This window comes from Sciurus carolinensis, chromosome 17 (genome assembly GCF_902686445.1).
Source record: "Sciurus carolinensis chromosome 17, mSciCar1.2, whole genome shotgun sequence".
NCBI lineage: Eukaryota > Metazoa > Chordata > Mammalia > Rodentia > Sciuridae > Sciurus > Sciurus carolinensis.
In genome coordinates this window covers 2,096,078-2,112,420 of record NC_062229.1, presented here as the reverse complement: position 1 = coordinate 2,112,420, position 16,343 = coordinate 2,096,078, and the positions used below count along the sequence as shown (strand labels likewise).

Genomic DNA, 16,343 nt, shown 5'->3' with positions numbered 1-16,343 from the left:
GTCAGCAATCTCACCTTAGACAGGAAGCCAGAGAGAACTGGGTGGAGCCAAGCCCAAGCTCTTCTAGAAGCCCTCTGGAGAGAACTACCTCCCAGGACACGTCCCCAATGACCTTAGGACCTCCCACCAGGCTCCACCTCCCAAAGTTCCCCACACCTCCCAATAGCACCCTTGGGATCCAGTCTTCCATCCACCATGGAACCTCAGGGGAACACAAGCCATGTTTCAACCCCAGCACGCAGGCAGAAAGCCTGAGCATGGGCATCAGGCGACACTACTCAGGCTGCCTCCCTCTCTGCATCAGGCTGCAGCCTTCCAAACCAAGGCAATAAGGCACCTTGCCCCCGACAGGGGCAGAAAGGCTGGGTGGGCAAGAAAAGAGCCCAGAGCCTTCAGCACAAGGCTTGGACTTCCCAGGTCCTGGGTGGAGGAAGTGCAGCTTTCAGAAGGCACACTGTGTTGATGGCCAGGGAGACCCAGGCCAGCCCTGGAGCTGAGCGCTGGACTGTCGCAACCAGTGCAACCAATCTCTTGGGTCCGGTGAGGGGCAAAGGTGGATTGGAAAAGAAAGATTCACAGACACAGATCTTGAAGATTAAGCTGGGATCAGGTGGAGCCTGCCCTCTGATGGAGATGCAGGTCTAAAGAGTTACACGCCAGCAATCTTTATTTATATACATCTCATTATCAGGTTAAACACTATGCAACCATTGTTCTTTGTATTCATGGAAGTTATAGAAACTAGGACATCTGTGTAGCTTTTCCACAGTTGCAATGTACAGTTGCAAAGTGCAATGTTAGGCACTCTGTGTGGCTCTCAAGAAAGTTCATTGTTTAAAGTTACTGTAAGGAGGTTGGAACTGGAGAAGTGCAGCTGGTGAAACATTGTGGTTGTCTAGCATAAAAATTTCCTTCCTTCCCTGGAGCTATGTGCCTGAGATCAAGGTCAGAGCTGATAGGACACTTGCACAGAGCCTCCTCATGTAGGGCATTGCCACAACAGCTGAGCATCCTGTGCCCTTGCACAGAAAAACATTCCCAGGAACTGGGTAAGCCACAGTCATGAGGGCATCAGAGCCCCTGATCTCAGTAACTGCTCTCCCATCCTCCCTCACTGCTCTCAACACTGGACATAAAACACAGTTTTGTTCTCACAGAACTTCCGGCAGGAAAGTGAAGAAGGTGGCTGCAGGAGTCTGCATTGATTTAGGGACAGGATCCTTGGGAGGATATCCTGGGGTGGGACAGGGTGGAGCAATGTGAGCTGGGCTCTGAGGAGTGAGTAGGAGTTTAATGGACAGAGGACAGAGAGAGTCATCTGGGGCAGAGCGGCCTGCCTGGATGGTCCACCATCTATGAACGCAACTCCTTTCATTACAGTGCCCTGGAGCTGTCCATGGTGCTGAAGCTATCGCCACTGAGCCTCGCGGGACTCCCCATTTCCTGTCCTTTGTGCTGGCCCCAGTCAGTGCCCAGCCAGTTTTGAAGTGCTGTCTCTAAGCCCAAGAAACCTGTGATGTGCCTTCCATGGAAAGTATGTGACCAGAGAAGTTTTTGTTTTATTCAGGCGTGAGTTACACTGGTGTGAGTTCAAAGATAATGAATAAAAATGCATGCCAAATAAGGGGTCTTCAAGCGAAATACACAAGGTCATGTACTGATCAGTCAACACAAATGTTGTGAACAGACACCACCAGGAACATGACTGGGTTTCCCTTGAGAGCAAAGGTCAGTATTCACTCCTTCAAGGTTCATGGCAACTTTATACAAGAAAAGGGACGAGAATCAACTGTACCCACTTCTGAGGGTTGTTGTGAGGACTGACCAGAATTGGGCATAGAAACCATTTAGCACAATTCTTGAAATCATAATAGGAGAAAAAGTATTATGCAATCTAGAGAAAACATTGCCTTTCTAAAGCGGATGCAGCCTTCATTATCTAATTAGAACTGCAGGGCCTTGGAGGGGGGCCATGTGTAATTACCTCACTGGGCTTTGGCCAGGGCATGGTGAGAGAGTTACACCTGCCAGACCTGCCAGACCACTGCTAGTGGCCACACATGGTCATGATGACACGGAAGAATGCCATTCATTTAATTCACCAATGGGGCTTCCTTGGCACTGGGAGCTTCCATGGTGCTTGTCCAAGAATTAACTAGCCTTGTGTCTGCTTAATTCAGGGGGCAAAAGAACACACCTTGCTATCCTTGGCAAAAGTAGTTTTTACTCCAAGCCCCAATAATATCGCATAGTCAAAAAGCCAGATGAGGGTTGGGGAGATGGCTCAGTTGGTAGAGTGCTTGCCTCGCAAGCATAAGGCCCTGGGTTCAATCCCCAGCACGCAAAAATAAAAAAAGCCAGATGATTTGAGTGGTGCTCATAGTAAGGGAGGGGGCTTGAGCAGAGTCCCCCACACCTGAGTGGTTATAAGGGAATACGGGCATCCAAGTAAGGGGGCGGGGCTTGTGATGGGGCGGGGCTTAGGCAGATACCCTCACATCTGAGTGGCTAAAGGGAATGGGAAACTCCACGTAAGGGGCGGGGCTTAGTATGGGGCGGGGCTTGAGCAGAGATCTGCTTGTCTGAGTGGTTGAAGGGAAGGCAGGCTCCGAATAAGGGGTGGGACTAGAGGTAGGGGCGGGGCTTGATGTGGGGCGGGGCTTGAGCAGATACCCTCGCGCTTGAGTGGTGAGGAGGAAGGCGGGCCCGAGGAAGGGGCGGGCCGGTGACGTCACGGGCCGCCGGCCCAGGGAAGACGCCAAGATGGCGGCGAACAGCTCTTCCGGCTTCGCGCAGGGCGCCGGCCCGCAGTCCAGGTAAACGGCCCGCAGTCCTCCCGCCGCGCGCACCGGCCCTGCCCCAGGAGAACCGCGCGGTGAGGAGGCGGCGGCGGCGGCGTGGTGGGAACCGGCGAGCTGCCAGGCTGGCTGCGGCAGAGGTGGCTACAGATCCGACTGTCAGGGGCGAGGAGGGGGCTCCTGACGTGGGAGGGTCCCCGGGCCTGTGGGGATGGAGCACCGTCGGGGGCGCCAGCGACAGCTGAGGGAGTCCCGGGAGGCACCTGGGCGGGCGGGGAGGCCGCGACCCCAGTTGGGGAGACGGGCCTTCCGGTGCCTGGGGGGCGGAGGGCGCGACCCCAGCTGGGGAGACCCCGGATGGGGAGACGGGCCTTCCGGTGCCTGGGAGGCGGAGGGCGCGACCCTGATGGGGAGACCCCGGATGGGGAGAAGGGCCTTCCGGTGCCTGGGGGGCGGAGGGCGCGACCCTGATGGGGAGACCCCGGATGGGGAGAAGGGCCTTCCGGTGCCTGGGGGGCGGAGGGCGCGACCCTGATGGGGAGACCCCGGATGCAGAGACCCCAAATGGGGAGAAGGGCCTTCCAGGTGTCTGAGGCAGTGAAGGGCGCGACCCTGATGGAGAGACCCCAGATGAGGAGAAGGGCCTTCCGGTGCCTGGGGGGCGGAGGGCGCGACCCTGATGGGGAGAAGTGCCTTCCAGGTGCCAACTCCTGGTGGGACATGGAGAACTGGGAGGGTCCCTGGCGGGGTGTGCGGGAGGAGAGTGGTGCTGGCCCCTGCCGAAGAGGAAGTAAAAGGGGTCTGGGTGTTGGGAATCTAGCTGGGCAGGTGGACAGAGGACCCTGACCGCTTATGGAGAAGGTAGAAGACGGGGTGCCGGGGGAGGCAGAGAAGAGCCAGCCCCTAATGAGGGGGACAGAGGACAGACCCGGGAGGGTCCCTGGCTAGGCAGGGGCTAGGGTTGGTGAGTGGTTTTGGAGAAGAGAAATCAGACCTGGAAGGGTACCAGAAGGAAGGACAGTGCCGGAGCTGGGAGGTTGCTGAGACCTGATTGAGGGGCGAACAAAGTCTTGGTAGGGCAAACTTGCCTGGCGGAGGTCCTGAGACCCAGTGGGCGTGGGTCACCTGGGCTTTCCAGGGAAGGGGACCAGTGGGGAGGGAGGGAGGGAGCTGGGATGTTGAAACCCAGTGGAACCGGTAAGGGATGGAACCCGGAGTTTGAGAGGGGAGTGGGGATGGGAGCCCAGAGGAGAGATGAGTGGGTAGGGTGCAGGGGGCTTGTATGGGCAGGGACACAGGGTACAAACACACCCCCTGCCTGTTCTCCAGGGCCTGCTCACTGCAGCACCTCTGCTGCCTCCTGCCTGTCACCCAAGTCAGACAGCCAGGGCTTGCAGCCCTGGGGAAAGGACGCTGACCCTGTCATTTTTGTGTACTACCCTGTTTCCACCTGGTAGCCTGGTAGAACCTCTTGGGCCAGCTTTGCAGCCCCTGTGGAGCCCACTACCCACGTGAACCGCTCCTTGGGCACCTCATAGATGATTGTTCCCTGAGCCTTTGCCACATGTTTGTCAGGGTCCCAAGCTGATGGTAGCTTCCAGCCAGGGTTTTGGTCTTACACAGTGGACAGACCTGGGCCAATGTTTGTGCTACTGTGGAGCTCCCGCCTATGGAATTGTAAGGAGAAGCCGTCAGGCTTGCCCCTGATGTTTTCTGCACCCCAGTGGTTTCCCCGCGTCAGGCTTGGCTAGCTGTGAGTTTTCCATCAGGGGAAGAATGCTTGGCTGCTGTTTCCTGAGATGGAGCATTTTGCTCTTTGCTGTTTCTCTGCCCCAGGGGCAGTCTGAGGGCCAGGGCCTGGGCTCGGCCAGCCTCCAGCTGAGGCTGTGTGCTCCTGGCAGCAGGCCCCTGCCTGCCCGCCAGCTCTTCCTTTTCCTTCTCTCCCCAGTGTCTCGCTCATTCCCACGTGCACATTCCCTTGACTGTTGGGCTGTTGGCATTGCCTTCCAGAGAGAAGCCGAGCATTTACGCTGTTAGAATAGGTCATTGCTGAGGTCAGTGATGTTTTTGTTTTGGTTTGCGTTAATATACTTACACATTTTAGTGCTGCTCTTTTCTGTCCTGTGGTGGCTCGGGCAATGCCACGTACACATGGCCATGTGTGTACCACTGCCACCAAGTGAACGTCTAGTGTCTTTAGGATGGTCTCTGCGAGAGTGTTACTCTTCAAGAAAAGAATAAATATTAACTAAAACTGAAAGTACCATGGGAGTCAGAGCAAAATAAACTTCAGTCTCACCAAAGTTGAAAACAAGATAATGTGTGTTATTTGAATAATTTTAAGTTGCCCCAGCCCTCCTCTTTTGGGGGAAGCCACTTTTTCTTGGAAACTTGAGCCGCTTTTAAAATATGTGTTTCTTGAGTAACATGCCATAAGGAAACTGACCGAACAGCAGATTTTGGAAGTTCCCACTTTCCAGCAGTCTTTGGACAATAGTATATACAATGCCTGCTTCACGAATTGCCCAAGCAAAGACAACAGTACTCCTCAGGAGTTCTGAGTGGGTTTTCTTGGCTTATAAAGCTGATACCCAACGCCCCAGATGGGGCTATTCCCACAAATAGGGTTGGGGACTGAGCCGTTCTTCAGCTGTTGGTCAGAGTACTGCATGCATGTCCACTCCCGGAGGGAGGAGGAGAGAGGAGGAGAGTCTGCGGTTACTCATTGATGTTCATTATCTTTTTTTTTTTAAAGTGCAAGGATGGAACCTAGGGCCTTGACATGTTACACAGGCACTGTACTGCTGAGCTGCACCCTAGTCCTTTTTTTTTTTTTTTTTTTTTTGGGTGCTGGGGATGGAACCCAGGGCCTTGTGCTTACAAGGCAAGCACTCTACCGACCGAGCTATCTCCCCAGCCCCAGCCCCCACCCTAGTCCTTTTTTAAAAAAAAAAAAATGTGTTTTGAGACAGGGTCTCTCTAAGTTGCCCAGGCTGGCCTAGACCTAGGGATCCTCCTGCCCCATGTCCTAAGTAGCTGGGATTTCAGATGTGTGCCACCATTGGCGTTGGTCATCATTTCATTATTTTATGTAGCCTGGAGTTCCCCATACTCTTTCACAGTTAGGACTGCAGGGATTCAGAATGAAGAAGTGACCCATGTGACTCCAACCGTGCTTTTGCTTGCTCAGGGGTACTGCTTAGCTATGAGGCCAGGGTCTGCTGGGGACACCCCATCTGTGTTTAAGTCTTGTGGGGCACGGGTGTGTGAAGCTCGATGGTCTGCCTGCTGGGCTCCCCCAAGACTGTCCAGGGCAGGCCAGCTTCTGCTGCTCCACAGCTGCCTTCTTGGGGCAGTGTGATGGAACTCTGCGATCACACAGTCGCCTACCTGTGTTCCACACACTCCACACCTGTGGTGCTGGGATTGAGCCCGGGGTGTCTACCATTGACCACCTGCCCCACCCCATTTTTTAATTTTATTTTGGATAGTGTCTTCCTAAGTTGCTGAGGCTGGCCTTGAACTTGGTATCCTTCTGAGCAGCTAGAATGACAGGCATAGCTACAGTGCCTGGCAAGAAAAGTACATTTTTAAGAAAAATTTTTGCATGACAGAATTATGCTTTCTCAGACCCTATCACAAGTGGATTGAATGCACTTAACAAATTTTCAGGGCTGGGGATGTAGCTCAGTGGTAGAGCACTTGCCTAGCATATGCCAGACCCCTGGATTTTATCCCCAGTACTGCCAAAAAAAAAATGTTTTTCAAGTGTAGATTTTGAATTTTCATATTATCCATTTTAGAACCAAAAATTAATTTATAAACATTGGGGCAAAAGTAAATTCCTAGAAGATCTTTTAATTTCCCAAACACGTTTTCTGTTTCTGAATTTTTATAATCTCACTTTATATTTTTGTTTTCTGAGTGTGGCCATGTGTACATTTAGAATTACCAGACTGACTACATCAGACAAAAACTTATCATCATCATTGTCATCATTATTATCATTACGTGTGGGGGGCTGAGGATTGAACCCAGGGGCACTTTACCACTGAAACACATCCCCAACCCATTTTATTTTTTATTTTGAGACAGGACCTCACTAAGTTGCCCAGGCTGTCCTTGAACTTGTGATCCTCCTGCCTCAGCCTCCCCAGTAAATGGGGTGACAGGCGCGGCCACCACGTCCAGCTATAAAAGTATTTTCCCATGACTCTTGGAAACAGTCTTTGTCATGAGTGCAGTTGGTTTTCTTTTATGTGGTTAAGAGATGAGGGGACAAAGACCCTCTACCTGGATAAACTGGAGAAATCTGGAAGTCAGGGAGTGTGGAGAAAGGAGTCCATGTACTATTTGCTCTCCTTGCAGCACCTGTTAGTAAGCTGACCTGGGATTACATGCAGCCTGACCGGGGCCAGAGGTCATCTCAACCTGTCAGCCGCACATGGGGCGGGAGACCAGGTGGCAGGACTTCTAGGGGGAGCCCTCCAGTGCTGAAAGGCCAGCACCAGGCAGGGCTGTGCAGAACTCGCGGAGTTTGCCTGTGGAGGACAGGCTGGGGAGGACAGGCTGGCGGAGACGATGTCGTGACTGTGCATTCATAAAGGGAGCCTGCACGCGCCGCGGGGGCGAGCCCTGCTCCTGCTGTGGTGGCTGCTGGAGGGGCTCTGAGACTTCAGTGTGTATTGTGAGGTCTGGGCCATGTCGGTTGTCATCAGTGCTCGGAATTGAGGTCTCGCTAAGCTGCTGAGGCTGGCCTTGAACTCACAGTCCTGCTGCCTCAGCCTCCCTCCCTAATAGGTGGGATCACAGACTCACCACCATGCTGGCTTGCTTCTCTTCCCTAAGGTAGGTGCAAGGCAGCCAAGGTGCCGTGTGCCAGCTGTCGGCCACGAGGGCTGACAGTTGTGCCTTGACACCGGGCGCTCCAGGGCGACTACCGCCAGCGGCTTCTGACACCTCGGCCTGTTGTCTTCTCAAGGCTGCCATTTCCCTGGCTGGAAGCCTCCTGCTCTGTGTTTGCTTGGCGGGTGCTTTGCCCTGGGCAGCTTCGTCTGCTGTTCTAGTGACCGAGTCCCATCAGTCATTTGTCCCTGTTGGCTGAGACTCAGACTGCTTCCTCCGATTCTGCAGCACTTCTTACCTTGAAAAGTCAGATCTGTTGCACGAGTGGGCTCCTCAGAGAGTTGCTCCCAGAGCAGAGCTGAGCCCAGCCTCAGAGGCCTGGACTGAATGTTCTGGAAGATCAGCGGCCAGCTTTGATTTTGAATGCAGTGGATGCGTCCAGGGCCGCTGTCCTGTCTGTGGAACTTGCTCGTAAGTGCCTGGCTGGCTGGCTTGTGTGCCGCTTCCTTCCCACAGCAGAGGCTCTGTGCTGGGCCTGCGGAGCCCGGGGAAGTTTCCCATCCCCGCAGGCAGGAGAGGGGCGGAGCCCCACACAACCCCTCACTGCTCCTGAGGTGTCCCGAGAGAGGTCCACAGCAGCTGGAAGCTCTTCACCTGCCTGTTCCTGGGGAGCGTGCGCCTTCTGCCCTCCCTCCCGCCCAGCCAGCAGCATCAGTGAGCCGCTGTTCCATAGTGCGTGACTGACAGGCCACCACCCACCAGGCTGCTCTCTGTGGGGCACACTCCTTCAGCTGGATGGGAGAGAAGCCCAGGGGCTGCTGCCAGACACAGCCTGGCCCCTGGGAAGCTCCAGTGCAGCTCCAGAACGTGACTGGGCTCTGTCCCGAGGGGCTGGGCTGGCCCTGGTGTGGAGCTGGCCTCTGACTGCAGCTTCAGGAAGGTTGAGATGGGGTGGGTGGGGCGGTAAAACCTCTGTGGCCTCGGAACAGCCCAAGATCTCTGCGGCGCACTGGCATGTTTTCTGGGGGTATCTGGGCTTGGAATGGGGATTCCACCTGGAGACACTTGTAAGCTTTCAGTCAAAAGAAAGAAAATGTCGGTTCTGCTGAGCCTCATGAGCACACCGTCCAACAGGCGGTCTTGGGGCGGCTCCAGCGCTGAGGCCTAGGGTCCCATCTCAGCCCCAGGAAGGAGCCAAAGTGTGTAGTATGTCTAAACAGAACCTTGGGAACCTGCTGCACCCTGGGCAGCACCGAGGGCCTTGCTCGTGCTGCACTGATCGTGGCCTCCAGCCTTCGCAGCGGACCCTCTGCACCCGAGTCCCCTCCTTCCAAGCTCAGCATTGGGAACCAGAGTTTCCCTCGGTGGTGCTGAAAGAGGTGCGCTTGATGCCCAGGTCTCTGGCTACCCGTGCTGGCATCTCACCGCTGGGGGCGCTGGAGAGGTCAGCAGCAGAAGAACTGTGTCCCCAAGTAAGAACCTCAACAGAAGAACCACTGAGTTTCTCGGCCCTGGGATTCTGGGAGATGCTCTTCCATTTGGTTTTTGTGTCTTGGACTCTGTCTTCTTGTGTCTGTGTGCTTCACTGAGGTGTTCTTTGGAAGCACTATCCAGCAGAACCATCACTGTATGCCACTGGAAGGACATGTCCTCCTTCCTGATGGTCCCTGGAAGGAGGACACCACTGGCCTCCACCTCTGGTTCCACACTGCATTTCATAGCCTGGTCTGCCCTCAAGGTCTTGATCCCTTGAGAATAAGCAAGAGCATGTCCCAAAGGAGAGAGCCCTGGGTGGGGGGACCTGGACTCTGGATCAACCCCTTCCATTCTCAGGACCTCGGTGTCCCCAGGAGTTCAGTGACCTTGTGCGCAAAGCTGTATCAATGGGTTTTGCCCCCTTTGCACTCTAAATCTAATCTAGACTATGTGCCCTCCCTCTGCCTCAACAGAGATTCAGAGCAAAGAGCCACCCAGAGACAACAACTTGAGGCCCAGGGACAGAATTCCAGGCAGGACGTGAGAGCTCGCATCAACAGAGTTGGGCTTAATCTTGGTTTCCCCTGCCAGTGGTGGCGTGAGCATGTCCAGCTTCCTGCCTGAGCTCCCCACCCCCTAGCTTCGTCTCCAGCCCTGGCATTGTTGTCATGGCGACAGCAAGCATGCCGAATTGTAGTGCAGGGGGCCGCTGTCTCTCTGAGCAACAGGTGACTCTGACGGCAGCAGCAGGAGACCGCTGGCTCGAAGACTAAGGGCGGCTTCCCTGGGCGAATCTGCAACATCCTGTTCCTGTTCCTAGGTGGCGCGGGCTGCGTTTGATCTCACACCAGCTCTCTCTGAGTTGGTGGCCAGTACTTACAAGCTGGCAGGTTTCACAGTGAGTCCTGAGGCCTGAGTCCTAGCATTGCTTCATGCAGGCAGCTCTGGCCTCCCTGGACACGGTGAGCACCAGCCCCCAGCTGGCCCAGTGGCACGGACTTCTCCTTCAGTGGTGGCACTGCCTAATACCAGGTTAGATGTTCCCATTTTACAGGTGAGTAAACTGAGGCAAGAAAGAGTATGTGGGCAGCCCAAGGCCCTGCAGGCCACTGCAGATCTCACAGCCTCTGCCGGCCATGGTCCCCACAGTGCCTGAACCCAAAATCCTCTTGGCCATTGCCAGAACCACTGGTGTCCTCAACCCTCCTGTCCCTTCTTGCTCTCAAGTCACATGCACCTGCAGGATTGCCGTGTGGACCGTGTGGTTATGTGGAGAAGCCAGTGCCACAGAAGGACTTTCCTGCAGTTCCTGAGGAGGGGCCATGCCACGCCTGCAGGACCCCAGGGGTTTGGGTGATGTGCAGCAGGCCCCCTGGGGGCTCCTCAGGAACGAAGGGTAGGCAGCCCAGACGGCCAGCTTACGCAGTTCCAGGACCTCGGGCTGGGCTGGAGGGTGGCCCTCACTGCCCGGAACCTGGCTTTGTGGTCTGACCCTGTGCCTTGCAGAGCTCAGGTGCTGACAGTGTGATCATCTGAAGAGGCGCAGAGGCCACAGGGCTCCCCTGCGGGTGGGCCTCAGGCCTTCAGCTATCCGGGAGCACTCCTGCCTCCCGCTCTGCGTGGGGACACAGCAAAAAGGTCCTCCCCAGCCTCAGCCAGCTCCTTGCCTTGACCTTGGGCTCTAGCCCCCAGACTGAGCAATAAACCTCTGTGCTTTACAAAACCCCGTCTGTGGTCTGTTGGAGGCGCGCACAGTGGCTGAGACACTGGCTCTGGGGTGACGGGGTGAGCTTGGTGTGCCTGCAGTGGGGGACTGGTTTGCAGATGGAAGCTGTGCTGCCAGCAAGCCTGTGCCATCTCTGGAAAGCTGCCGGCCCTTGGAGGTATGGCCCTTGGAGCCAGCACCATGAGGTATGGAAAATAAAGCGTAGCCACCGCAGGGAGGGGGCTCTCCCATGGGCACCGCCTTCCTGATCTCCCTCCCCACTGCCTGGAGCAGGCAGGGGACATGGTGTCTCCCTGCTCTTGCTTGTGACTTCCCGAATGAGTGCACCTCCTTGAACCCCCGGCTTTGGCTCTCAGGGCGTCTGATGAGTGTCACCATCCTCCCCTCAGATCTTGGAGGTTGTCCCCAAGGCGTCTCTGCAGAAGCGTTCCTGCAACCACCCTCAGTGGCTATTTCTTCCTGCTGGTGCCCTCGGTCTTGGCCATGCACTCCCGTATCCAGCCTCAGCCCAGGCCCAGCCCTGGAGCTTTGGCTCTGTGTGGTTGTCAGGAGCAAGACCAGGAGCACAGCCTGCGCACGTGGCCTGCAGCCCAGGAGTTTGTGCCCTGCGCGGAGAAGTGGCCAGCCCCGCCTCAGGCCCGAGCACACTTCCTCTGTGAGCCACCGGGCCACAGTGTGGGGCTGGCCTTCTGGGCATCCTTGCCCTAGTCCTTTGGCCTCCATGGACCTCCTGTCCCTGCCAGGCTGCCTGCCTCTGTGTGAGTCCCCTGTGGCTGCTGTAACAAACAGCCACACACTCGGGCGCAGAAACCACACGTTTATTACTTGGCGAATAATGAAGGTCAGAAATCCAAATGGATCTTGCTGGGGTAAAGTCAGGGTGTGGACAGGTCTTCCTGCCTCTTCTGTGCTACCGCTGGGCATCCCTTGGCCCGTGGCCTCGCCACTCCACCCACGGTGGCGCAACTGCAGGCCTGGGCGCCGCCTGGCCCGTCTCCTCTCCTTCTCACCCTCCTGTGCTGGGGCTCTGCTCCTCCTCCTGCCTGTCTCAGTCCCTTCTCACCCTGCTCTGTGTGGGGCTCCCCAGCGTCACCCAGAGTGGAGGCCACAGCTTGCAGCTGCCCCTGAGGCCACCAGTTTCCTCAGGCCTCCCAGTGGGCTCTCCGCCTCCACATTTCTCCTACGGCAGGCTGGCCACCCGCTTCCACCCTTGGTGTGGTTCTGTCCATGTGGTGGCACTTTGCACCCAGCTGGCAGCAGCCAGCATGTGTCCCTGCACTGGACTTGTCCTCCGCTGCTGCCAAGGGTTCTCCCACCTTCCCACCAGGATCTCATCCAGACAGCTCTCAGTGCCACCAGCAAAAGCAGTCACCTTACAATTCCCGAGGTCCTCAGGCACCTCCAAGGCCTGGGTGGCATCAGCCAGCCCGGAGGTGGCTCCCCCCACTCCCTCGTTCTTCACATGCAAACAGTTTTTCATGCTAAGTTGAGACTTAAATAGAAGAGAGCAAGTCACCCTGTAGGAACAGCCCAGTGAAGCAAGTTTGGCGCCCTCCCGTCCTCTGCAGGGCTTCTTCCTGTTCCGCTGCGTCTCATGCTGGGTTTCTGTTCGCTTGCCTTCTGTCCCTGAGCACCTTGCCTGGTGTGTCCTGGCTTCCTGTCACTGTCACAGATACCTGAGATGACCAATTAAAGAGGACTGGGGTGTTCTGCTCAGGTTTGGAGGTTGCAGGGCACAGCAGCACAGCGTCGGGGGAGCCCATGGTGCCCCAAACCCCTTGCCTAGTGGCCAGGGAACAGAGAGTATCCCACTCTCCCCTCCAAGGGGCACCCCAGGGACCGAGGCCTCCCACCAGACCCCACCCTCAGAGGCTTCTCCACCTCCCAGTGGCAGCCCCCTGGGGCCAGGCCTGCAGCACAGGCCTCTGGAGGTGTTCTGGGCGGGCCTGCAGCAGTCACGTCTCCTCTGGGTGTGATGAGAACCCCCCAGTTTTGCGTCCTCATCAGGGGTGAGCTGGGTCATGGCCTTCGGTGGACGGGCTGAGCCCCTGGTGTCTCCAACACCTGCTTCCCCCACGCGTTCCTAATCCTTTAATGTCGTAAGACTTCCCAAACATGACGGCTACTCAGAACCCAAGGCGTTATCTAAGTGCCTTTTAAAACAGTTCCAAACACAGGTGACTGTCCTGCTCACAGGCTTCCCCACCTGTGCCATCAGCGACTCCTCGTTGCCGGCAGCGGTGGGTTTGCTGCATGTTGGCACGCACACACAAGGCCACGACAGTGCTCCCGGTGTGTCCTCTCCCCTCAAAAAGCACACCCAAAACTACGTTTCTTGAGAGTGGCTCACTCCACCGTCCACCCTTTTAAAGTGCAGCAACAGGGCTGGGGAGATGGGCTGGTAGAGTGCTCGCCTCGCAAGCACAAGGCCCTGAGTTCCATCCCCAGTACCGCAAAAAAAAAAAAAAAAGTGCAGCAACAGTGGCTTTCTGACATGCATGGGGTTATGCACCCATCGCCCCTAATTCCAGAACATTCCGTCATCCCAAAAGAAAACCCATGCCCTTGAGCAGTCCCCTGCCCTCCCAGCCCTGCCTCGGTGACTGGCCTGGATGCAGTCGCCTGCTGCCAGTGGAGCCACACTGTCCGGTGCTCCCCCACAGGTGGGGGTACTGGGGGTCCCGCCGCCTGGGGTGCCATCGCAGCTCCCCCGCTCTTGCTGGCAGAAGGTGTCCACTAGAAAATCAGCTGCTTAGCCTGGGCGGTGCTGTCGCAGCTGCCTGGTAGCAGGGCTTCTGCTCAAGTTCTAGTCAAGGTGACCCCAGACAAATCCAGAGGACCCAGGAGATGCGAGCCCTGCAGGAGCGGGTGAAGGCCCACGAGGCTTCTGCTGTGGGAGACTGAGGAGGGTGGAAGCCTCCCATGGGGCCTGGGTAGCTGCCTGTCCCTCCTCAGACTGGCTCCCAGCCCTGTCCTCCCCTTCTGAGTCTCTCCACAGCAACTCTGCACACTAGGGCCAGGTCAGCCTCTGCTGGGCAGCGTCCCTGCCTCCACCACTGCAGCTCAGGAGCTCTCCAGTCATGACAGCCACATGTGTCCCCAGACGTGGCCCATGAGTCTCTGGGGCAGAATTTCCCAGTGAGACCCTTGCTCTCGGGTCCCCCAGCGCTGCAGTCATGGGGCAGTGCTGCAGAGCTCCCCTGAACCCTGCTTTCCTGCCCAGCTGAAGCCGTGGTGTGCTGGGTTGACTGCCACAGCCCAGCCGGTCCTCTCTGTGGCCTCTCGGATCTTGCAGCTGTGCATCCAGGCGTCCTTGTGCCCTGCCTGTGCCAGCAGACGGCACAGAAGTGACTGCCCTTCCTGAGCCCTGGCACTGAGAGGCCTGGCCTGCATCCCCTCCTTCCCCGGGGACCCTGCACGTGATTGACCCACCCTGGCCCACGGAGGAGGCGAGCCACCATAGCCCATCTGACAGCTTTGACCTGAGACGCGGGAGGGAGCCAGCCTGGGTGGGCCTGCAGAGTCAGGAGCAGCAGGCCCCTGGCCTTGCTGTCAAGGGCCACACGGCCAATGGCTTTGCCTCTGCAGCTACTGAACTCCACCACTGCAGCCAGCTCAACCTGCAGCAGCTCAGGGAACGGCTGCTGAGCGCTCGGCCAGCTTTGGTTTGAGACGCTCAGATGTGTGTCTCTGGTCACTTGTGTGTCATTAGATCACACCCTTTTAACTCTTTCCAACCATTTAAAACTGGGAAGACTGTTTTTCCCCAGGGGCCACGTGAAACCAGGCTGCAATTAAAGAACAGAACTGCCAACGGACCAGGCAGCATGGGATGTGGCCACCCTTCTCTTCCACCTCCCCATCCCTTCCTGTCTAAGCTCCCCGTGCGATGCCCTCAAGGGGCTGTGACCCCGAGCAGGTCGCGTGCTCCGCAGGCTGGGAACAAATTTCACACGGGCTTGCTTGCTGAATGAGGCCAGGAGAGACGCGTCTTCCCCAGTGTTGGCCCCAGGCAGCCCCGGGGTGTGTTGGTGGCTTCGTGGCGTCATGACAGTTACTCAGCATGAGGTGGGCCAAGCATTCCCCTTTTGGGTCACTGCCACTGCATCGTCGTCACGAGTATCCCTGACACTTGGCTGTCCCAGCCCTGTGGCGGGCATCCGCGTCTGTGAAGCCCTGTGCCATGGAGCTGTCTTTGAGCACACCTTTGCAGGTGTCCTCTCTCCCTCTCCTTGGTCAGCTCAGGCCACTGTGACAAAATCCTGCAGACTGGGTGGCTTCACAGTAGACATTTATTTCCTTGCAGTCCTGGAGGCTGTTGTCCGAGATCAAGGCGTGGGCAGGACGATTTTCTCCCACGGCCTCTTGGCTTGTAGATGGTGGCTAGTTGCTTTCCATCACTGTAGCAAAATACCTGAGATAACTAACTTATGAAGAGCAAAGGTTTATTTTAGCTGTGGTTTCAGAGGTTTCAGGCATGATGGGGCCCATGGCTTTTAGATGTGTGGCAAGTGGCAGGCACATCATGGTGGGAACACATGACAGCAGAACTGCTTACCTCATGAGCCAGGGAGCTAAAGAGGGGGTCTGGAGATCTGGCCGTGGTGAGCATTGGCCTGACATGTGAGGCCCTGGGTTGGATCCCCAGCATGGCAAAAAAAAAAAAAGAAGGGGCCAGGGTCCCACCAACTCCTTCTAGGCTGCATCCCCAGTCCTGCAGACCCCCTAGGCTCGCCCCTCAAAGGCCCCACCGCCTCCCTAGGGCACCCCTGGGGACCAAGTCTCCGACTCCAGTTCCGCAATACACAGCCTCCTCCTTGCGTGGCCTTGCGTGGCCTATGTGCTGTGTGCCCTGCAAGCCTTCTCTTCCGAGGACCCCAGCCCTGTGGGTTCAGACCCTGGCCCATGGCCTCACTCACTCTGCGTCAGCTCTTTAAAGACCACATCTCCAAATACCATTGTCATGGGGCTTGGGCTCGGGCTCGGCGTCTGACGCTGGAGTGGGCGCAGGTCAGCCTACAGCACAGCCGCGGTGTCCTAAGACGGCTCCGGTCTTGCCGCCACATGCCCGGTGGCTCCCTTCGCTTCCTGGGTTAATCCAGAGCCCCGAGCCAGGTCGTGCTCTGTGCCGCTGGCAGCCGCTGGGGCTCTTCTGTGTTCGGCCGCTGTCAGTCACACCACTATGGACAGGGCTGCACATCCATGTCCCCATTTTCACTTGCTTTGGGCAGACGCCAGGCATGGAGTTGCTGGCTCACCTGGCAGTCCGTGGCCCTAGAGAGCTGCTGGGCGCTCCCCGTTCCCATGGGGCTTCTTGGAGTGACGGAAATGTGCTAAAACTAATGTGCGAAGGTTGCACACTCCCCAGTGTACTGAAGCCTCCACACTTTACACTTGAAATGACTGAGTTGCGTCGGTGTGAATTAGACCTCAGTAAAGCCGTTTTTTAAGGCAGCACAGAAATTATAATTTACTGAGGATCAGATTTTTAAATCACA

At 56.7% G+C, this 16,343-nt stretch overlaps 1 protein-coding gene across 1 annotated transcript in view; it reads left to right on the top strand.

The window, feature by feature from the left end:
* Positions 1–2,702: 2,702 nt before the first annotated feature.
* The window catches only part of Zfr2 (zinc finger RNA binding protein 2), a 36,843-nt gene continuing 23,202 nt past the window's right edge, over positions 2,703–16,343 (top strand). The window contains 1 exon segment of the mRNA XM_047531763.1: positions 2,703–2,816. Coding sequence (XP_047387719.1) covers positions 2,764–2,816 — 53 coding nt within the window. The 5' untranslated portion in view covers positions 2,703–2,763.